Below are 22837 nucleotides of genomic sequence, written 5' to 3' on the forward strand. Positions count from 1 at the left end.
CCTCTCTGTATTTGCTAGCGTGGGTACAGTAAGGAAAACATATACCAGCAGAAGACTGGTGCTGGTAATGCAATTCACTGTTATGGCTCTTTAGAGGCAGAACTCACCGTAATGATCTTGCCTGAGTTTTGAGAAGATTAAATCTAGGAAACCCTTAGGATCTAGATAGGGGTTTTTATTGTTATTTGTTATGAGAAACAAGTACCTGCTATTAAGAGGAGCTGCCTAACTGCATCGCATCTGGCAAGGAAAGAGAGTACCTGACCTTCTTTGCAAGACACCTAAAGCAGAGATTATCCTTAATTATCCTCAATATTTGTCCTATAAATTGGCCTGTGGCATTACAGCCATGCCCTGACTTGGGGTGCGGGAGGAGTGCCCTGGAGGCACACTTCCCTAGGGTGGCCCTGGGAGGCACTGTGTGCCCGCGCTGCTGAGACGCATCCGCAGGGTCAAAATCCTTCCTTAGCTTCCCCCTCGTTTCCAGAGATTAGTAATCAAGTTGCTGAGCTTTACCACAAATAACCTGTTACCGTCATCTGATGTCTTGCTCCGGGTGCCACTGCTCCGGTCAAGAGCAGGGCAGAAGACAACTCTGCTCTTTGCTCTCATGTGCCACGGGGAAAGAGGGATGGCTCCTGCACCCGGGCCCAAGGTCCAAGGGGGGTGCGTGGGGACGGAGGAGTGCTGTATTTCCCCATACTCCCCTGCCTTAGGTGGAGAGTACAAGTTACAACTGAGTAATCACAGCCACCCCCAGACAACTCACTCCTTCCATGAAGAAGCTCTTGCAAAGTGTGATTAATTACATGATAAGGAGAGAAAATGGGTCAGAAGTGAGCAATAGCTTTGTGCAGGGGTTAACTCTGTGTGTGCCCTTTGCATGGCCCAGTGCTGCTCACGGTCTCCAGCTGCCACAGACTCACACCCTCCAAGATCCCACTGATATCAGGGTGAGACAAGGCCTTACCTGTCTTTTGAGATCTCTAGGCTTTTCGACTTGGTGTTGTAATTCCCTGGAAGCACACTGTAACTTGCTTTTCTTGCCGAGGTTGTGGTGGTTTTAGAGTAGAATTGTTTTCATCTGCCACCACCAACCAACCACACTTGGTGCCCAACATGGATGGAAGGTGGGGACAGGCAAAAAGTAGGGAATGGGTGACCACAACGTAATGAGTTGTAATCATCAGGGTGATGTCATTGTATTGGTAGTGAAGATTATGAAGATATGCAGATTTGTTACGTTTCTCAGAAAGTATTTCAGTCACTAAAGAGTCTGGTTTGACGCACTTAACTTTGAGGTAGTATCTCACCTGACTGTAGAACTGTCCTGGCTAAACATCTGTCTTCTCATACTGCTATAGATGTTTTGGAAATGTCCTCTCTTAAGCCATCACGAAAGCATCCTCCCTTTCGTGTCTGGAATTCAGCCCTGTCCTGATTGAGCAGAAAGTCCCATTCTTCAGAGCCAAGGAGGAACAGTTTTATTATAAGTTTACATAACTTGAAATACTAAAGGGCCCTAAAATTGGCAGTGTGGAAAACTTCACGATGTTATAAACCACCCAGGCTTCAGCACAGAGAACAATTTATCCTTGTCATATAACTCTACAGCGCCAGCAAACAATGCACAGCCCTGTCAGCCTTTCATGAACTTTTTGGTCAATGTGATGAGTTTCTTAAGAAATAAAATATCCCATCATCACCCAGGAAGAGGTATTTTAGACCAGCTTTAAGACACAAACATAATCAGAGTTTACTGAGTTCTCTCTTCAAGGAGAGTTGTATGGTTTCCTTACGGAGCAGTTGCACCTGTCTAAGTTTAACTGAAGTCTATACTGTCTTAAGGTATTCAAGTTGTCCTCTTCAGGCCTAGAAACCAAAATCCAGCTGTCAACTTGCAGTTGAAGTATAAGCTTTCAAGGGCAGAGAGAATTCCTTTGTCTGTATAAAGCAATCACCACGTGCCCTGAAGCATGAGGTTTTCTTACTGGGCTACTCAATTTTTATTAAGATTCAGTGAATTAATTATACCAAAAATTCACTGTTTTCTTTCTAAAGAGTTTATTGAAAAATTTCCCCAGAAATTGCTTGTATCTACTGAGCTCACTGGGTAATTTTAATCAAGTCCTCTTGTTTTTACTGAGATCTGCCAATTTTGCAGATCATCTCAGCATGAAAGGTGTCACGAAGTCCACCTCTGCCAGGACAGCTAGGAATTGTCTCAGGCTTTCATGATTGAGAAGAAAGCAGGAAGTATAGGATATCTTGAGAAAATGAGAAATGCATTTTATGTTTTCAGGTGCTCTGGGACAAACAGAGCTGAGGCTGGGATCAGGGTCCCGTTCTCTTGAGTAGCAACGGCTTACAACGTATATTCTTTAAGTGTCAATGTTATTTAGGGTAAATAAATACTCTACATACTCTGGGAGAGAGATGAAAGCAGAGGCCTGAGAAAGGGAAATTATTCTCTTAGTGCAGGGAAATTGCAAGCGGTCCCAGGACTCTGAGAGACCCTTCCAGGTCACCAGTTCAATCCATCCTAATACAGCACTTTGTTATCATCTCTTCCCACAAAATAATTCTCCCACTTGCATATCACACTGCTGCATGGCCCTCAGAAACCCGCTGATGCCATCACTGTGCACTTGAAAGTAGATGTCCCACGTCAGTGACCGCTGCCTGTGAGAACCCACCTCCTCAATGGCCCCTTGACCAGCTGCCTCGGTGGATGCCAGAGGACAGCTCTTCCTCAGAAGTGCCGGTCTACCCATCCTCGTTCCTTCTGCTTCAAACTAAACTAATGCGAAGAAGAACATGAGGGTCCATGTGAGGAGTCATCCGGGAGCAGGCACCGTGCCATAAGTTCTCATCTGCGTTAGCTAACTCCTAGGACAAACCCCAAGACACAGTCCCTTTCAGATCAGCTTGACGTGCGTGCGCTGGCAAAGCATCATGGATGCTTAGGCAACTGTTATCGGATCTCTGTTTATAAATACAAGATTTTGAATTTGGCTTGAGCGCTTAAACTCACTAGCAGGCAGGCTTCCCCCCCCCCCAACAAAAGCACAATAACAACCACCACGAACAATCATTGTTTCACCTCTCCCACATTAGCTATTAATAATGTTAATTTACTTCCTTTGAGAGATACCATATGTTCCCCTTCCTGATCCCTCTACAGGCATAAGAAAAAACTAAGGAAATTAGAGAGACTCCATAACACTGATGGCAACATCCAATGTCTTATCAGGCTTCCTGTTGTTGGGAGTATTGTTTTCCTTTAAAGATTAATATTTACAATGGTTACTTAGTTATCTTAGTTCATTTGGTGACCATTAAAGATTCCAGCCCTGAATGCGATGAATGAACCTCCTTTTATTTGTCCTTGATGACTTATTTGTCTTGTGCCTCGTCTGGCTCAAAATCAAGGAAAATAATTATTGGGTTGGGCTTTTACTGCCATTTCATATGAGGGCTCAAAGTGCATGTTTCTGTTTGTTTTAGAGCGGGAGCCCTTACCCACTGTTTCTGCCGATGTATGCATATTTAAGAATATATGTTTTGTGATTAGAAGCAAAGTTAAAATAGGTATTTTTCTCTATTTTCCTTAAGCCGCGTGCCTGGTTTTAGTACTCCTTTGGGGGGGAAAATGAGGATGTTTCACATTTTATCCACAAGTGCAGCAGCAGCCGCCATTACAGGCTCACCAAAGCGGTCTCTGATGGGACAGAAAAGGCAGTGTGTGCCTGGCTGCTGTGCAGGGGCTAAAGAAGGTAATGGTCCAGCCCAGGGTCTGTCCGCAGCTCTCCCCTGTGCATCAGCTGAAGTTCAGAGGGGTTTCTCAGCAAGAGCAAAAGACACGGTCGTTTTTCTCTTGTATTTTTCAATAAAAGCCCAAAGGCACAGCAGGTAGCGGTGACTCAGCGCGACACAGATGGGGGTCTCAATCCAGCCGCCTGCTTCCAGAGCTACACAGGCATTTCTAGGCCTCTTCTAGGCACAAGGGATTCTGAAGTCACCTTGAGCTGACTTCGTCCCTGCTAAAGAGAGGACAAAAACGTTGTTGTACTCACAGGGGTATTAGACCCAGCCCTGGAGAACACCACTAGAGACAAACACGGCCCATATTACAAATCATTGCATTCTAAATTTGTGCCAGGTGCAGCATTACAGCGGAGATGAACGTGGGGGTGTGAGCGGTTTCCAATGCATCCTGTTTTTCTTCTCAGCCGGGATCAAAGATGCACCTTGACTTCCCTGGAAGTGGAAGCTCCTGTCATCTTACAGTCTGCTGCCCTTAAAATGGATTCATTTCCATCTCTGACCACGGAGCCCCCGCAAGTGCACTTCTAATTGTAACCCCCGCGCTGACCACCTCCCCATGTATCTTTTGTAGCCCAGCCTATTGGTATTTTGTCAAGGAAAGTCCTCTGGACCGCAAAGGCCAGCATTAGTGAGGTCCGTTGCAGCCTGGAGGAGCAGAGGACTTGGTGTGGAGCGATGTGACAATCATTTTGCAGCGTGTCTGCACGCTCTGTGTGAACCGCCAGGCCCTCGTGAGCAAGCCCATTCTCAGACGCAGTCGGCTCCTACAGAAGGGATAATTTATAATCGTGACACTTCCAAGGTTTCTCTCTCTTTTTCTCCCTCGTACCCCTCCCAGTGCTTGCCCTCCTCCCAGCTGGTGACTATGGGACACACCATCCCAGCTTTTGCAGGGGGAGGCTGGTTTTCTGGTTCCTTTGCAGGCTGCTGTCTCATCCTGAAACTGCATATTTGATATGCTTTCATAATGAACTCATTCGCACCGTGACAGATGTTTCTGATACGATAAGAAACATGGCCCAGGGGCCAGTGGCGCTGTAGAGCCACTCATGTGCCTCACCTGAATTGCAAATGAGATATTGCTTTCTTATCTGTTAAAAAACATGAGCAACTGCACGTATAAATAATATGCTACCAACTGCCAGCTGTTTGTGCCAATGACATTCGTCTTAAAAGAACAGCTCCCCCCATCATCTGTTCTTTTCCCTCTTGCAGAAAATCTGGAGCTCTTTTGCGAGTGCAGCAGAAGAAATTTTTTTTTTTGTCTTTAAGCTGCAGACAGAGCAGTTACTTCAAAATAATTATGTATGAGCAAAACCAGTTTCCATATTTATGGCACAGGTAGTACCCGATTTTTTTTTTTTTTGTACTTCCTTGTTCTTTTTCTGCATATCTCTCTGGACACGAAAGCGTCAGCGCTGCTTTCTGTTTCTTGGCGAATCCTTTTCACAGACCTCGCTGTCTCTCGTGGTTTCAGGGTTTCAGTTCTGAATGGTATGGAAGAAAGTTACTTAGTGTTTAAAAATAATTTTTTCTTTTTTTTGAAAATGTAAAAGAGAACAGTAAATCACTTTTCCCGTAAGGTTTGTAAAAGCTTGAGGTTTAGAGGTCTTGAATTTAGGGTTAAGGTAAAACCCGCTCTAGAATCCCAGGCACAGAAGCAAGCGTCCTGCTCACTTGGTAACCTTTACTATTAAGTCTTGCAATCAACAGAACTTAAAAATACAACCAGGTGAAGTTGTTCTGGTAATGGATCTGCTGGATATTTTATTAGGGTAAATCTGAGAAACACTTTTCAGCGTTTTGCCAGCTCCAGGCGGAGATGTATTTCTGTTACAGATGACCTTCTGGGGGAACTTGACTGCGGGGCCGTGATTCATTGGCAGCCTGCTGGTGACAGCCTTGTTTCTATTGTTCTAAAACTCTGGTTTCACATTTCTCCTGTTAGATAAGCTGCAACCATTAACTACACAGTGAGCTACAAATAAAGTGTGATGTAATAATTAAGCTTATTATCTGATTGGCAGCATGGGGCCACTCTTCCAGGTTAAGGGTTTGAGCAGATTTTTTTTTTTTTTTTAACAAAACTTTGCCTTTTATTACGTTTCTGAAAGCATTGTCCTCCCAAAAGATAAAATATGCTTTTAGAAGCTGCAGTGTGTATATATAGTGTGAGCTATAAATAGTCTGGAGCTAGTTCTGCACAGTACCAGTGTGCAGAGATATTAAGGACAGATTCTGATCTTTATGGCTAGACTGGGGCTACTGAGAAACACCCGTTTAAAGCGGTGGCTTTCAAATTGTGATGCAGTATGTTCAGATTCACACCGAGATGAGAGTCTGGCTGGGGACTTTAAATGTGTTTTGAGGAATAAAGGAGTCTGGTGGCCTCAGCTTAAACTTAGTTTTAGTTGGAGATTACATATCAATTTCTGGAACTATTATTTGGGACTAATACCGAGGCAAATGAATCCACTCTTAAATGAGGAATGGCTTGATTACCATGCTAGCTGAAAAATAGGTCTATATACTCCCACAGCTCAGCTGCTGTAAATGGATGTACATAAGGATTTAGAAACGGTTGCTATTCAGCTCCTTCTGAGGGGAAGATGACTTTCAGCAATTGAGTGATTTATGATAATGTTGATATTCACGCAGGCTATTCAACTGCCAGGATAAAGACCACAATGGCTGATCAGTCTCTTTTTCTTCAGGCGTAAGCTGGTTACAGGCTGACATTGGAAACAAGTTCTCTGGCTGGAGCGTTATCTTCTCTGCTACAATGGGGCGGGGGCTGTGGGGAGGGGGAGAAGAAGAAAAGTACCTGTTTATAATGGGTTATCGACCGCGTGTTATCTCTTCTGCTGTAAAATCTTAATGGGACAAAGCACACTAGTATTACTAAGGGCATACGAGGCAGGGTCAATGCCAGGGTATTAACCTTACTTAGCAAATTTGTGATAAATAAAATAGATCTCTTGTTTCCGCAAGGAATTTTACAGCGGCTTCTGATTATGCCTTAGAACTCGCGGCCCTCTGTTGCATCCTCTCGCGTTTGGACAGCAAGGAAATGGGCTGTTTGCACCATTTCCCTGTGCCCTGTAACTTCAGTACAGTTTTGAGGCTTAATTCTGGGTGCCTAAATCCTCTTTTAAGTCCATCAGGTACACCTAAGAGAATGAGTCAGGCCACCTACGCAGTGATGCCTGGGGTGGAGGAGATGAAGGCTGCCAGGCCTCGGTGGTACACAGCAGATGGCCGTGTGGTCAGCCCTGCCAAAGCATTTTGGGGTTTAGCTCTGTGGCGACTTGCTGTGCAGGACTGCAGGATTCCGCGGAACCACTTTCGTTCATGCTAGTGAGTGCCTGCTGCCTTCTGGAGTATTTGCTTGAGGCCTGTGGCAGTGTCGGACATACCCAAAGGCACGTAGCTTCCTTCCGGGGATGATTTCTCCTGCAAGATTTGCACTTCCAGGCATCAGACTTTCCAGTCGCCTTTACCAGCCAGTTTATTTCACTAACTTCTCAGTCACTCTTGGGGCAGGACCTGACTCCTCCTTGCACTTAGTCTCTCATATGCTGTCCATATGTTGTAGACAAGGGACAGGAGAGGCGAGAACAACCCACCCTGTGTACTCCTTCCAGCTCGTGAAACACTGCACGGGGACGCTGCAAATGGGCCATATTGAAAGACACCACAGTGGGGCCCATCGTGGGCGCTGGGAAACAGACCGCATCTCAGAGCTCTCTTCGAGGTGCTGTAGTTCATGCCAGAGAAAAGGAAGGGGACCTCCAAGGATCCCAAAATCACTTCGTTCCTCTAAAACTGCTGTGTCCCCCTTTCTATCCTTGCTATGTATATGCAACCGGGAGAGCTGGGAACAGGGAACTGCCTTTCCATAGGTACGTGGATGCTGCCAGACCAGTGACATGTAAATCTGGAAATTAATAGTCTGAGATCTAAAAGCACACCGGTGCAGCTCACTCAGATCCCATCGCTCTGAGCTCCTTTCACACCCACTGGACACAGCCAGACATTAGCCAGAGGAGTCCCCGCTGCTCTTCCCAAACGGTGGCCTAGCCCACCCAGCAGCCTCTGCCACCCTCTCGGGTTTAGCTCTGGCTCTGTCTGTCCACGTCTGTCTGATCAATCTGCGTCCCTTGACCCGTCTCTGTGGCCTCTTCTGCAGAGATGCATTTCTTGATACAAAAGGAGCTGGGCAGATATAATCCCAGCACTCCCTTCCAATTCGGCACCCTCCTTTTGTGGATGTCTTTGGCAATCCACTGACCATTTATTCTGGCTGTTCTGCTTGTTAGCAATAGCCCTGGAGCTCAAACTTACAGGTGAGCACCTTTCACTCCTTAGTCTTAGCTCTGGTGCTGACTGTGGAAACATCTCCCCCTGTCTTCAGTTTGTTCCAGGCAGAGAAGGGAGTTTGTGACAGGCGTAGCTCTGTTATTTATCTAGGCAAGTCTGAGTATTTTCCCAAAGAATTTGTGAAATACTCTCTGAATGATCAATGGCACAAGCATGTGACTCCAAGTCACTGGACAGCAAGCTATTTAAAAAAGCGTCCACTAAAAAAGCAAGTCAGAAAGACTATCCAGTGTTAGAAAGCACTTAATTTAGAGAAGTGCCCGTCTCGTGAGTGAGTATCATGTCATAAGGCAATGTTGCAATGTTCTTCAAGGGTAGTGCACAGAAATAGGTCCTGCTTTTGTGCATGAGACGTGGATAATGCTACGCTGAATGTAAACATGTTCAGATACCCATGGCCTCTCGTCTCTTTTTTCTTTTTTTTTTTTTCCCCTCCTGGCTGCTTCACGCCAGTATCACTGGGCTGTTCTGTTGATTCATATAGTCTCGTGCACTACAAGTTTCAGGTTCCCTGGTTGTCTTTTGGTATTTGTGCCTTTCAGCACCTCCAAAGAAAGTTGTCTCAATTTCATCAGCCTCCAGGTCTGCAGGATCACAGTCACTTCCCAGATGTGGATAAAATGTTTCTGTCTTTGGGACTGAAGATTTGGTGTCTCTGATGCGATCTGCTGTCATCGTGTAATACAGTTAAGGCTCTTAAGTGGAGAACTGGTGGAGTAAGACTCGCTGCTCTTATGCTGATGCCTAGTTGCACTCATTTTCCATGTCTCTCTCTTTGTTTTCTGCTGGGCTGGTTTAGGGAATAATATGCCGATGAAGGGCAAGAAGTAACAAACTGTGCCGGATTATTCCTTTTACATCCTTGTTATTTCAAAGAGTTCATCTCCTCCTTTCAAGGACTACATGGATTTTTCAGTTTCACAAATAAGATCTTATTTTGTATAGCTCCTTTCCCATTGACAGGTGGAGGATCACACAAGAGGCCCTGTGAACTTTCTGACAGTCATTCTTACTCAGAATTACACATTTTTAGTGAATTCCCATGCCTCTCTGCAAGATCCTTTCACCAGCTGTTTTTTCTCCATATATAGTTTATATGGTTAATGGGCACAGATTCACAACTGATAGATGAGTAAAATGAGCCAACATTGACTATTTTTCCTGTAATAAATTGAGCAGAATGGGTCCTTTAGCATCATTTTGTGTACAGCCCTTGGCAGCGGGAGCCTTACCAAGATGTGCCAGCTCAACTCTCATTCCTCTGGGAGGGCTGTCAGAGTGGTCAGCAGAGCTCACTTTAGACTTTCTCTTCATCCCTTGCTTTGCGGCTGCTATGTGATTTCATGCAAGGTTTCTCTCTCTCTCTCTCTTTTTTTTTTTTTTTTTTTTAAAAAAAAAGCACTTTCATCTTTTACATATCTTCCCCAAATTATTCTTTTTTAAGGGTAGGCCTTCTGGTACCCCGAAGTCTCAAACGCATATATTGAAGATATCTGCTGGAGTCTTGTCTGTGCTGGCAGTGGCAGGAGAGACCTCTGGATGTTTAGTTACACGAACCGCTATGTCTTCGAAAGCTGTGGTGGAGATCTAGCTGAACTCCACTTCCTTATCCTTTGACGTCCACCTTTTCTAAAAAATATTTGCCGGTGTCATATTCTAGTGGATCGCTAAAGCGTTTGACCTTGCTACTAGAAAAAAGTCCTGAATGTATCTTTGACAAGATTGAATCTACCACCTTCCAACACTTCTATGTGCTGTTTGGATTCTTTTGATCAGCAGGAAGAGACCAAACATTAGCTGAATGGTCTTGTAATCTTCAAGAGAAGAACCTCTGTTCCAAGCTGGGGGGAGTCTCTCTCTTAAAAGGCCCCTTTGTATTTTCTTGGATGCTTTACAAATGTTGCACCTGTACATGAGAACTTCATCCAGATATGAAATATGCACTTCAAAGTGTGCTTCCATACTCTACTGAAACAAGAGCTTGCGCGTTTGATAAATCAAATGGGAGTCTAACCTGATTATACAGATGCTACGTAGCTACAATGGCTATGGTGCAATTAGTTTTTCAGCCATGAACCTTTGATAGTGGGTCTTTTCTTCAAAAGGAGGGTTAATTTCCTATACTGGTCAAGGTCTTCTCAGTTGTCTACCTGCTTTGTTTTACTAAATTCCATCTGGTCTACGCAGAGTTGTGCATTACCAGGATGAATAAGATTATTTTGATTTTGCTATCTCTTTTCCATTTAACAGTGCAGTTTTTCCTTTTTGTAGAACATTACTCATGAAGATGCACGTGTTCTTATCATGAGGTTGAATTAGTGTTGCAGATTTGGGATCTGTCCTCCTCTCTCCGGCAAAAATTTAAATTCCATTCTAGTTGAAGCAAATCCAGTTTATTTTTTTTTTTTAAGGCAAAAATCCAAGCACGACCAGACAACTCCCCACAAACCTGAAATCTCCTGTCCATCTGAACCCCCCGGCTGAAATTGGAGAAGTCTTGGGCAGATTTTTCAGAGTATACTCAACTCTGTAGCAGTAACCACACCAGCTCCTCAAGCCTGATCGCTTTGACATTTCCACCAGTTTTCCATTTCATAATGGCCCAAGAGAAAGGCGGAAGGCAAACCTGACCTTGGTGCACTCTTATAAGCACAGTGTGTCAACAAAAGACAGGAAGAAAGAGAAAACCATCTGCAATTCAGTAGGGATCAGCAGCCCTTCTGAAAGTGCTCTATAGTAGCAAACAAGTGATGGTCTCATGCAAATCATTACAGGCCCAAACAGAAACTTCTCCTTGTTGCTGATGTGCTCTGGCACTCAGCAAGCTTCATTCTAACAAGGCATGACTTCGTTTTCCTCATTTGCTGGCCTGTACTACCAAGCCGTGGGGCTTTGCCCTCATACTTGAGGGAAAGAGAAGCCCTGATGTTGGCTTCAGTGGTTGCCTTTCATGCTGAAACCTTTTCAGCCTAATCTCTTTTATTGGCAGCAACCAAAGTCAGATGTTTAAACCTCATATGGGGACTGAATAATTGCAAAAAGGGGTTGTACCCGACTGCCTCGTGTACTCACGCGTGCCTGAGTGGTGCAAAAGCACAGACCCCAAATGTCTTTCTCCTCTACTGCTCTTCAGTAACTTGATCCCTTCAACTGCACGGATGGTGGTAGGTCCTTTCAGAGATTCGTATGAACTGGTTCCCCCTGGACTTGAGACTTATATTCTGTGTTTTCCAAAGGTGGGTATGAAGGCTGGCTGCTCCCAGGTGCTGCCACTACGACTAAGCTTCCACTTTACATTCCCCAAATTCCAGCCTGGTGTGTCTAGGCAGATATCTCTTGGCTGTTTAAATTGAAAAACAGTAACACCAAAATACACTGAGGTCAAATAGAAAGTTAAACAATTGCTTTGGGCTTAGAGTAAGAGAGCAGCATGTGAGAGACATTCTGTGGGCAGCAAAGCCAAAGGATCTGGCCTTTAATGCAAGAGCCAGAATCACCCCTACAAGGACACGTAGGCTGAGTAAGGATATGATGTGAAAATAAGAGAAAACAGGTAGTTGAAAAGTTCCCAATTATTTTAATTCCAGGGAAACTCCAAAGCAGGACTAGCTGTAGCACATCCAGACTGTGAATGTTCTGAGACTTTAGCCGTTTTTGTAATATTTTCAAGATCCATTCAAAGCACTTTACCATTTTCTTCTTTTCCCCCACACCTTTTTTACCAGTGAGCAAAGATGGCAAAGCAGAGTCAGAAACCTGAATATTAAAATTTTCCCTAACCGCACGTTCTCAATGACTGTAAAGAGAAAGGCAAACTGATGTGCAGCAAAGCAGCTGTGAGAGCTCATCCAGTTGCGTGCGTGTGTGAGGCAGTGAGGATGCACGGTGTGGTAGATGAAACCACGTTACTGTAAAAGGAGTGATTTGGGGACAGTAACTGAATGATCGTGACATGCAAGTAGAGAAAACAATGATGTTTCCAGACTCCGCAGAGAAGCAAAATCCCCGCTTCATCCAGGCACAGCTGAACTTTGCAGCCAAGTGCTTAATGCCATACCAGGTCAGTTGGGATGTAATTGCCTCTAACCAGAACAGTCAAAAGTTACAGAGTTCACTATCTGCTGGCTGAGTGACACCCAGAAATTCTTTCCAGACTTACAAACAAGCAAAGAGACAAGTTTGAACCTGAACTTCAGGGTAATCACGCCGCTCAGGAGCGTAAACAAACATGGCACCGACTGGAGAATTATTCTTGAGGCGTCACTTTTGACTGATCCAGCCGAGAAGTTTCCAAAGTTAGGGTCGCGACCCTGAGGAGCGCTGATGGAAGAGAGGTCACGAGCCCGGAAATGAGGTTGCAAGCTGACAAGCTTGGGAACTGCTGATGTAGGCAGATGAATGGTCACGTCAAGGGGGTCCCCTTGGAATACCCTTTTTCCCCTCTCCTGCCTCGGAAACAGTAACTCGAGCAAGTTTTAAAGCTGACAAGCCTAATGTGTTTATAGCACGCTGCTGTATTTTTAAAAGCAGATCTCTGGAAACGAGCCCGAGATGATTAGGGAGATGGGAGCAAGGAAAGCTCTGGAGGGAGGGATGTGGGACAAGGAGAAGGGGAGGAGAGGCAGGTCTGTGGGAAACAGGATCTGCTAACCAAAAATAAGATTCAACAGTGTCGATGGGAAGAGATGGAGGCTTTTTAAGGTTGTAGTGATATTTTTGAGTCTTAACTTGGAAGGTCAAATTCTTCTCCCGAGAGGTTTGAGGAACATGCTTGCACTTCTCTTCTGTGAGAAGCCCCTGCCGCTGAGCTGGATACCTTGGTGTGGAAGCTAACCTAGGTGTTGGTGGAATTCATGTGTGGCCAGAGTAATGTCTATACAGCTACGGTGTGCACAGAAATAAGGTAGTTGTCTTTGAGTAAGTCTCCAAATGGCCTCCTTTAGTGTCCTTGTGTTTCAAAAGCTACTAAAGCTAGGCCCTGAATTTACATGTGTTAAGAGTAAACCACTGTTGTTTGGAACTTTGGTGGCTTACTCATACTATGAAAAAAAGTGGAAAATACAAGCAGACCAGAAAATTAGTGTAACTTATGATACTAATTTTGTATATTGTCATTAAGAAAAAACATTTTAAATTTTAGGACTGTTTGGTAAAGATCTCTAAATGTTGAATATTGGAGGTTTTTCGTGTCAGCAGTAATAAGGGTTTATTACTGGTGTAAATGTTCAGCCCAGACCAGGGACTTGCAGTGCCTTAGTTGCTGATGGGAGCCTTATTCCTTGGAAATCCCCGCAGAACCACCTTGTAAGCATCAGATTGCTGTGTCACCTCCTGTGTCTGGGACTCTACAGTATGAGTCTTTACGCAGCCAAGCCTCTGAGGTTTGGAAATCTGCTGAACTCTCCTCTGGAAACCACAGGAAATAAACAGTGCTGGTAATTCAGGTGGGCTTTTATACTACCAAACTAGTGTCGGTACAAGAGGAGTATCAGCACCACGAAATGGATATCTTGAAAAATCCCAGGGTGTGGAAGAGACAAGCAATAGATTTGGGGCAATTAGGAGGGAGTACAGCAATAGCACAGGTGCAAGTCAGGAGTGGAAAATGGGCCTGGAGGTTGATAAGCCAACACGGACCATCACAGAAAAGCAAACATTAGGTCTGTGTGGTGCAATATCTAATGGTGTCTATGTGCTAAGTACAATGCAGAGGTAAAGTCAACACTATTGTATGGTATTTATTTAAAAGTTTTGTGTTGGGGGGTATTCACGGACAGGGAGCTTTTTGCAGCCAGTGGGCTTCCTGGGTGTTGTGTTTCAGGCTCAAAGATGGAGGGACTGGTCCTGCTCCAGCGCTGAGCTAGGTGCCACGACCCAGTGCTGGCCACAGGGCAAGGAAGAACCAAGTTGCCTGTTTGCCCCAGTTACTGTTACAGGGACTAAAATATTGTCCCAGAGCCACAGATGGTAGAGAGGGAGGAAGTCAGGAGACAGTGTTGTGAGCGAGACCCTGAGAGCAAGGGAGAGGGTGGCGTGTCTTGAGTCTTAAACCCACCGGTGAGGCAAACCTAGAGACTTCTGAGCAAGGAAACTGTCTGCTGCTGCTTGTTTCTAGACAGATAAAGACTCTGTGAACTTTTTTAATGACTAAATTAACCTATGCCAAGCCTGTACAGTTTCAAATAGCAGCTAATTGGTCAAGCAAGTGACACCTAATCTTCAGACCTCTGTGGCAAGGGCCCTGGGAGCTTTGCTCTTGAAGGTGTCTAATTTTGTAGGATGGTCCAGACTGAATTTGTAGGTAAGACTCAGTTAAAGCTTTTACGTGCATACTTCTTAAGTGCAAGCCATAGAGATTGTTCCCAGACGTGCTTCAGACATGATCAGATTGGTGCAGAACCAGCCCATATCTCCAGTTCTGTTGATCCAGCATGGACCAGCCTCCACAAGTTTCTTTTCAGGGTTAAACCAAGCGTTTGGTTTGTTTGAGAAATTTGAGGTTTTATTTTCATAATTACCTTTAGTTTTGAAGCTGCCCTTGAGGCTATTTGGAATGCATTGAAACACACTGAACTCTAAATCAGAGGTTTCTGTATTTCGTGTCAAATGCACAGAAATTAAGTACGAGGTTTCTGCTCCAATCGTGTGGAAGTTTGTTTTCACTTCCAAAGCATTTTGTGTTTTCTTGTAAGAAACTGATAACTTCTGTTAATGCTGAGCTCAGAATATATGGATTCAGGCAGGCTGGTTTTTCACCTCAAAGCATGTGACTTTAGTTTCCCAAACACTTCCCCAAATACCTTTTTCCAGTCTGCAAAATAACCCATGGGAAAAAAGTACAGATCTCATCGTGAAGCTTGAAATTGTCATAGTTTTCACATGCAAGTCGTGACTATGCAAGGTGAAGAAAAGGGCTAGGGGCATTTTACAGGATGTTCATGGCCAGCTTGTGTCATGGCTCAAGCGATTGGTGCCTTTAGCCCAGCAATAATCCGGCCCTGTAGCTGACCATCTCTTTAGGTACACTTAATCTCCAATTTACTTCTGTTAGTAAATTTGTTTGGTTTCTTCTTTGATGCTATCTATAAACATCTCAAGGTAGATGGCATCCTCCTTGCAGGGAAATTTTTCTAGAGGACTGGCAGGAATTTTTGATTCTCACATGCAGTCTGACTACTCCTATTCTTAATTCTTCCTGTTACTGCTGATTGTAGAGCTCGTCTCTGTGATGGCACCCTTAAAATAAACTGTTATCAGGTTCACACGTTGGTTGACGATACGTAATGTAAGGGCTCGTTCCTGTCCTCCTAATGGAGCTCCTAGATACCAAAGGGAACTTTTCCTGGACAAAAACCACCCCTGTTTTTGGCCTATCCAAAACGTGTAAGTCTTCAGAATAAGTCTTTGACCCAGAATGTAATGCTCCCAGTTGAAAGCCAGGCATGATAAAAATGCCAGATAAAAAGCATGAAAAGAAAAGAAAGGGGGGGTTCTTTTTGCTACAGGCTGCTATGGAGCGTAGCTGTAGAAACAGATCAATTCACTTAATGAAGTGCCTTTGGATTATAAGTTTTCTGTTTGTAGGCAGCAGACTTTTTTTGTATTTCAGTATTAACAGGGCTTCTCCTAAGGAGCTGTGACCTTTAATCTCATTATGTATGGATTTGTGTATGTGAATGTGACATACGAATTTGTTACCAAGATACTATTTGAAGCAAACATCCTAGGGCCTTCCAAGTTGGCAAGTTGATGCTGATTTCTGAGTCATCTCAGCCCAAAATATTATTTTTATATTTTTACAGCCTTTTGGACTGTAGAGGGAACATCAGCCATCTTATCTGACTGATGCTATCAGGTGCTTTCCATCAGTTTCCTAATGTATATCCTAGAGACAGCCAGACACGCACATAAGTCTGGATACGAATGGCACTGAAATGAAATGGGATTCGTTTTAGTTTATCGGAAAGGCGGAGCAGCTCAGCTAACTACAGCAACTGATCAGTAGCAGGATAAGGCCTTGACAAGTTCTTTCAAGCTTGATGTACTACGTGTCAACTCATTTGTTCCTTTCCTCACCTCCCTTCTCCTTTCGTCTTCCCTGTATATTGCCATCTTTTTCTTTGTTTATACAAACACATACTGCTACATAGAGATTTTTCTGCTGCGGATGGTCCAGTGGTGGAACGGGGCAGACTGATGGCAGATCCAGGCATGGGCAGTATTCCCAACACAGAGACCATCTGTGAAATGCTCTGGGTGGGGTCTACCGTGTGTCGTGGTTTCTGTTGCTTTGTTATTCCTTTGTTTCTGTTTTTATATAATAATGACTACTAATTAATAACCTGTTAGCTAGTTCTGAGAGTTATCCTGGAACACGGCCCTTGATAATGGAGGATTGATAAACGGCAGGGGAGTCACTTCCAGTCCTGTGCTCCTTCAAAGAATCCTTTAACAAAGGATTTAACAAAGCACAATATTTCGTGGTGCTGCATAATATCTATTTCTGAATTCCAGCTGCGGCTTTCTTTTTTTGTCTTGCTGGAGTTGCTGAGATGGTCTCATTTGACGGGGGAGCATGTTCAAAGAAGAAATACTAAAATGCATTGAACAAAAATACATTTAAAGTATTTCCACCCAATCTGCAACGTGATTTCTCAAGATCTTGCAGGGCGTGTGTAGCGTAGCCAGCTGTGATATTAATGGCACTTTACTGAAAAAGCACCAGAGCCCTGTAGCTCATATAATAAATGAATTGTAGATACCACTCGCAGCACAAATAATGAGCAGGATTTATACTGCGCTCTCCTCATAAAGAATGAGTCAGTTCTCTCACACTCTGAGCATGCGGAAATTCTCAGAGAAAATGCAGCTGAGTGCGGTTAATTATTATCATTTCATTTAGGTATTTTTTTGTTGTTGTTGTTGTCGATGACAATGTCACCAGAAATAATGAAATTCATAAAATTTCATACCTTTGTGCCGACACGTCCGAGCTTTGTAAAAGAAGGTTATGGCTGAATCTTGCAGTTTTAAGAAGATTAGCGTAAGTTGAGGAAATTATTTTCATGAACATAATTTTTTTGTAGAGCAAAAGTTTACTGAGAAGTATCTCACTTTTAGTTTCCAGCGATCAGAAAGTGAAATTCCTACATGTGTTTACAAGCAGGGGAAGCTAAACTTCAGGAAGTCACATGATTTCCAGTAACACCCCATCTATAGATATTTAGATGTTGAAAGCAAAGAAAAAAACTTGCCGTTATAAGTCTCCTGAAGCTGACGTATTATCTCTGCGTAGCCACGCTCCCACGTGTATGGCATAAGGCTCCTTCCCGCTTGGTTCCAAGAATTTATATCACCAGATATTTCAGAGAAGTCGCAGTCCTGGCCAGAATGTGTGGTAGCTGATACAGGGGGGACTTTTCTTTGGAAGCTTGCAGCGACTGTATCCAGTAGAAAGATAAGTACAACCCCTTGTGTACCTGACTGTTAATAGCTAAGTAAATAAGCAAATCTCAGGTAAATAACGGTGTAACAGAGGAAACAACTTTATCAAAGGCGGAAAAGTAGAATCTAGGAAAGGAAGGCTCTGCTGTTAACTAATAACTCTTAGATGTGCATTTTCTACCAACTCTTCACCTCCTATTATTCCCAAATGACTACAAGCCTTGCTTCTTCCATCTCCCATGGAGGATGGTATAGCTAAGAATAGATGTTCTGAAATAATGTGATATTTCTTTATGTTGCTGGATAAATAATGCAAAAATATGCTTTTGTTGTTAATCTTGCTTGTATGGGCGGAGGTCCTTGTTAAGTTCCAATGAAACAGGTTAATTCCTTAGGTCTGAGTTGTTCCTGGTGCCATATCTTGACTCTTCCTAGGTATCTCTGAGTCAGATCCTGCGTCCTGAGGTGTGTCTGCTCTCTTTCTCTCTGGATACCTGTGAATACAGTGTGGGGAAGGTGTTTGTGCAGCTCAGTGGGATTTATCTCTTTGCTGACTTCCTGGGCTATGGTTAAAGGGGAGTTTGGAAACTGGGAACAGAATCATTATATCAGATATAGTCCAAAAGTGCCATGTGTTTTCCCTTCAGAGAAGGGAGCTGAGCTAATCACAATAAAAGCAATTGTGGGATTTTTGGAAGGGAGTAGATGGCATAGGGAGAAAGCAGTGTGTTGCAAGTGGGTAGATCCAGCCCATGGGTACCCATATGTTTTGAAATCCTTGCGGTCTGGATAGTGACCAGCCAGTTTTTTTTGGCCCAAGGCTCCCAGCTCCACCCCACTGAGTAAGGAGTTCCTGCTGCTATAGAGCCCAAAAAGTGCCTTAGCACCCTGGGGCCCCTCTGTCGCTTATCAACATAAATACAAATAGAGCACCTTCGCAACAGGATGTTTATAAAGAGAACTGGAGGTCACTGCTGCCTGTACCCTCCTTTTCTGCAGATCACTTCTTTGATACATTTCTTCATCATCAAACTTCAGAAAAATCCATGTTTGAAGTGGGGATTTCCTCCAGACAAACCTTGGGCTGATGAACTCTGCAGAGGAGGGAGCCTGGCCTGTGTAGAAGTGTCAGCGTTGACTGCTGGACGCAGAACGAGATCTGAAATAGAGGGGTCTGCAAGGCAGAAACTTTGTGTTATGTGGCCTTTCTGTTTTTATAATTCAGATATCAAGTAGGATTGAGCTCCTTCTTTCATAATACACCCCTGTGATGACTACCAAAACCACTCCTTCGGAGAAGGTCTGCAGCCAGTTATCCAGATAATGAAGAAGGGCAGGGAGAGACAGGGGGGAGATTGCCCACGGCTAATACAAAACATGTGCCAGTGAGACAGTGACTATTCAGTGTGTTCATCTTTTAAAATGTGGTAAGTGCAGCTCCTTAGAGCACAGGGGTAACCTTAGGCACCAGGAAACTGTCAGCAGGTATGCGTCTGTGTCCTGGCTGTGACGCAGCCGAAGCTGTAGGGGGAGGACAGAGTGGGTCAATCTGTGGCCCAGATAATCCATCCATAGGTAATGGAACACTATGTCTGAGATGTGATTTGACTGTTTTCTTTGTTAAGGTATCCGTTGTCGGTCTGACATAATCAGAAGTCCTGCCACTTACGCTGATGTTCTTCCTTATTCTAATTAGCAACTGGACTTGGAAGGCATGTTAAGATCAGCTGAGCTATATAACGTAATATATAATGTAGGTTTCTTTACATAAGGTACAAGGGTAACATTGACGAGGAAGTGGAGAGACTACAAAACTCTCTAGAGTGCATGGCAATGCAGTTTATAGTCATCTTTTGAAGATTACTTGACTTTGGTGGAAAAGGCTTATCTTCCTATAAATAGAGACATTCCTCTGCTGTGACATAATCTCACTTTTTGTCTTCCGTCTCCTTTATTCTTTCTGGAGAAAATACAGAGGAAGATAAAATACCCTCTGGTGACCCCCAGTCTCAAGAGTCCTTGATGCCGTATGTCTTTTATGACAGGTAACTTTCTAACAAGTGTTGCTGGAGGAGTTTCATGGTTCTCGTTAAAATGGTTTGTTGGCTTTAAGACTTTAATCTCTAAGGTGAAATCCTTCACCACAGGGAAGATGCAAGCCCTTCAAGAGGCCCTTAGCAGTACCTTCAGGATCAGTCCTTTCCCGGCTGATCCAGCACTGTCGACGCCAGTGGAAGTTTTACCCTTGATTTCAAATCTAATCAGGCCTGAGGACTGTGGTTCATTCTTTCCTTCGTCCCTTTGGGCAGTTAAGACACTTAGGCTTACATAAGGTGTGCATTGACTATGCGACGGGGCTGGGGGGACGGAATTCGTGCCACACGTGATGGGGGCTTTGCCCCGAAGTGCTGACAAGCCCGAGTTTAGATTTGGCGCAATGAATGAAAGTAACAAACAAAAGTTGGGAATAAGCTCGGCAGAGGCCACGGCAGCGAGATCGAGGGTTGCTGGGATTTGGTAGGTGAATCTCCTGGTGGCTGCCCTGATTAAATAGAGCGAGTCAGCAGCTGGAGGCTGGAAGGAAGAAGCGGGGCGTTAGAAGGATGTGGCTGTGGGGGAGACCTGGTGAGCGGGGATTAGGAGGACAGTTCATGCCCAGAGGACTAGAATAGCTTGTCCACTAACTTTCATTGTTTTAGGCATTTAAAACACACTGGGTTAATTGCTACCAAAGATGCCCAAGGGAACAATGTTGTATCAGTTATCTTCCTGAGCATTTGACTGTTTTGGTTCTATTTATTCTAGACAAAAGAGCTTATTTGTGATGTTTCATCTTTAGTCTGAATGTCTCTGATTTGTATGTCCATTTAATTTGGAAGGTTTCCATGAGACGCCAGTGAGACTGTCTGATTAAAGTCATGACTTATAACCAAGCGTCTTTCTCGCTCCATGTTGCTGACCGCAGCTTTGATTATGAATTGTGAAAGAATGTTAAAATCCAGTGCATTTTTTCTCTTTGTGGGCTCTGTTTATTTTTATTTTTAACACTTTGATTGGACAATGAAACATGTCAGCGATGCCGGTTGCAAGTCTTTAGGTACAAGTTTGCCTTTCAGCCATTGCGTGGGAGTGATTATTTGCTTTTAAAAACTGACAGCTGTGGATTTTTAGTTCCTTTTTCTTAATAATCTCTGGAAAAATATGGCCTTACATAAAAGCCTGCTCTATGAAAGGTAAAACGAGGGCCAAGCCGGGACAACATCATCTTTTTCATGTCTCAATTATTTTTTCAGAGAGCAGTAGCAACAAGCTGAGGAGAGTTTGGAAGAAGCCGTATCGTTGCTTCTGTTTCCCTTGAATTCCTTTCATCAGTCCAGTGACTACATGTGTCCCCATGACACATTTCTGCGTCACATGTCCCAGGAAGATGGGCTATATGGAGATACGAGGCATGGAAAGTATTCTAGCTAGAGACTAGTTATGTCGACAGGTTCCACACGTGGTGTAAATTTGTATATTCCTCACATGGACTTTATTAATAGCACACGACTGAGACCGGGAGAGCCAGTTACATTGCTCTTTATGTAAATAAAACAACAGAAATATATTCTTTCTGTGTTCCTTATCGTATTAAACCCGCAAATAGCTTATTACCCTACAAGGCGGCTCAGGCTGGCACAGGAGACCGTTGGGAAATGCAGAGCACAGGGATGTTCCCAAGCCAGGCTGCGTGGCCGCAGGAGAGGAGTGAAGGCACGAGGGCGCAGCACGCGGCGTCCAGAACCGGAGATAGAATAGTAGGCCCAGATAAGTATTTAAAAAGCCAGGCTCAAGCGTAACCAAACTGAATGCTTGTTTTGTTTTTGGTCCAGTGGAAACTTTGCAATGGAAAGTTAGATAGTTTTCTTCTTTGGCTCTGCCATCAAAGGGATGCTGCTGCCTTTCCCGGTCAACTTTCTTACATTCAGTGGGATCTAGATTTCTCTCTCTCTGCAGGATGCTGCTTTGGTTAGGAGGTCAGAAGAAGAAAATGCTGTAACTGTAGGCTGTCTTTATTCTGATTCTTCTCAGGTTCACCGGTCACTTCCACTGTAATTCTTTCAGCTAGTCGTAATAGCAAGCTGTTGCCCAGGTATATAGATTAAATATAGCCGGAGCCACAAACCAGAGTGTTTGGAGATTGCATATCCAGTCCTCTGCGTTCCCACCAACAGGAAGGAAAAACTGAGAAATGTGTCCAGAGAGACTTGATCTAAGTATTCGCGTCTGCTTCCAGACACTGAATAAAAACACCTGGATGGAAAGGACTTTTATTAGTTGTGACCTTCCTGTATTAATCGTAACCAGTTCATTTAATCTGCAGCAACATGGAGAAGTACAGAAGGGCCATCCCAGTTTGACACCTGTGATGAGTATGAACTAAACTTGAAATTCCCGAATATTCAGAGCGTGGGCTGTGCGCTGAGCTCATCTTTGCAGCTATAAAAAGGGTACTCTGACACTCTCCAGTGACGTGGTGAATCTGGATGAAGACATGCCAGGGAGCAGATTATAGGGTAAATTAAAAAGGAGAGCTGTTTTACAATACAGGAGCCTTGAATTTTGGCTACTAGTGAAATTATTACCCAAATTGGGTAACAATTCACACATTTTCATTTGAAGAACAACTAGGAATTCTTCTGGGGGGCTCCAAACCATGCTAGTAAGAAGAGTTGTCTCCCATTCAACACCCTTTATTTAAATGGGACCTCCAGATAACCTGTTCCTAAATATAGGAAAGGAAAGGAATACCATCAAACCGGTAGAGCAGACAACTGGGAATCTGAATCAGGATTTCTCTCCCCGGCTCTGTATCTAACATGCGTTTTGACCTTGGTAAGTCCCTTTTTTTTCAAGCCTCGATTTAACCATGCTATTAAAATGGATAAGCCAATGTATGTTTCCTATGAGGATACTGTAGAAGTTAGGTTTTTTGGATGTGAAAGATGCTTAGTGTATTATTAAATGGGCTTCGTTTTTACAGGTTCACTCTCGGAAAGAAATGTTTATCACATGTAAAATTCTAAACATTCCTCTGTGTCTTTAGGTTCAAATGATGGAAATAAATTTAAAAAAATGATATGTAAGTGCTAAGCAGGATATGGCAATAGGACTATTGCATTTACATTTGCGCTGTGAGCAAAAA

The 22837-nt window shown here is 43.8% G+C and overlaps 1 protein-coding gene and 1 long non-coding RNA gene across 4 annotated transcripts in view; one reads left to right on the forward strand and one right to left on the reverse strand.

The window, feature by feature from the left end:
* Positions 1–533: 533 nt before the first annotated feature.
* LOC141749438 (uncharacterized) lies at positions 534–17738 on the reverse strand. Of its 2 annotated transcripts, none has more exons than XR_012589352.1 (3): positions 17181–17738; positions 11281–11548; positions 534–6622 (listed from the first exon to the last, which is right to left on the reverse strand). It is a non-coding gene; the product is annotated as an uncharacterized LOC141749438 (long non-coding RNA). The 2 variants fall into 2 exon arrangements; XR_012589353.1 differs by lacking the exon at positions 17181–17738 and adding an exon at positions 12394–13105.
* Positions 17738–22837, forward strand: part of SLC6A6 (solute carrier family 6 member 6) — a 118042-nt gene continuing 112942 nt past the window's right edge. For both annotated transcript variants that reach the window (XM_074602896.1, XM_074602889.1), the window contains exon 1: positions 17738–22527. Coding sequence is in view for 1 of the 2 variants with exons in the window: in XM_074602889.1 (XP_074458990.1) it covers positions 22512–22527 (16 nt within the window). In the remaining variant the exon portion in view is untranslated. The remainder of the gene's footprint in view (positions 22528–22837) is intronic.

Source organism: Larus michahellis, chromosome 10 (assembly GCF_964199755.1).
Source record: "Larus michahellis chromosome 10, bLarMic1.1, whole genome shotgun sequence".
Classification (NCBI taxonomy): domain Eukaryota; kingdom Metazoa; phylum Chordata; class Aves; order Charadriiformes; family Laridae; genus Larus; species Larus michahellis.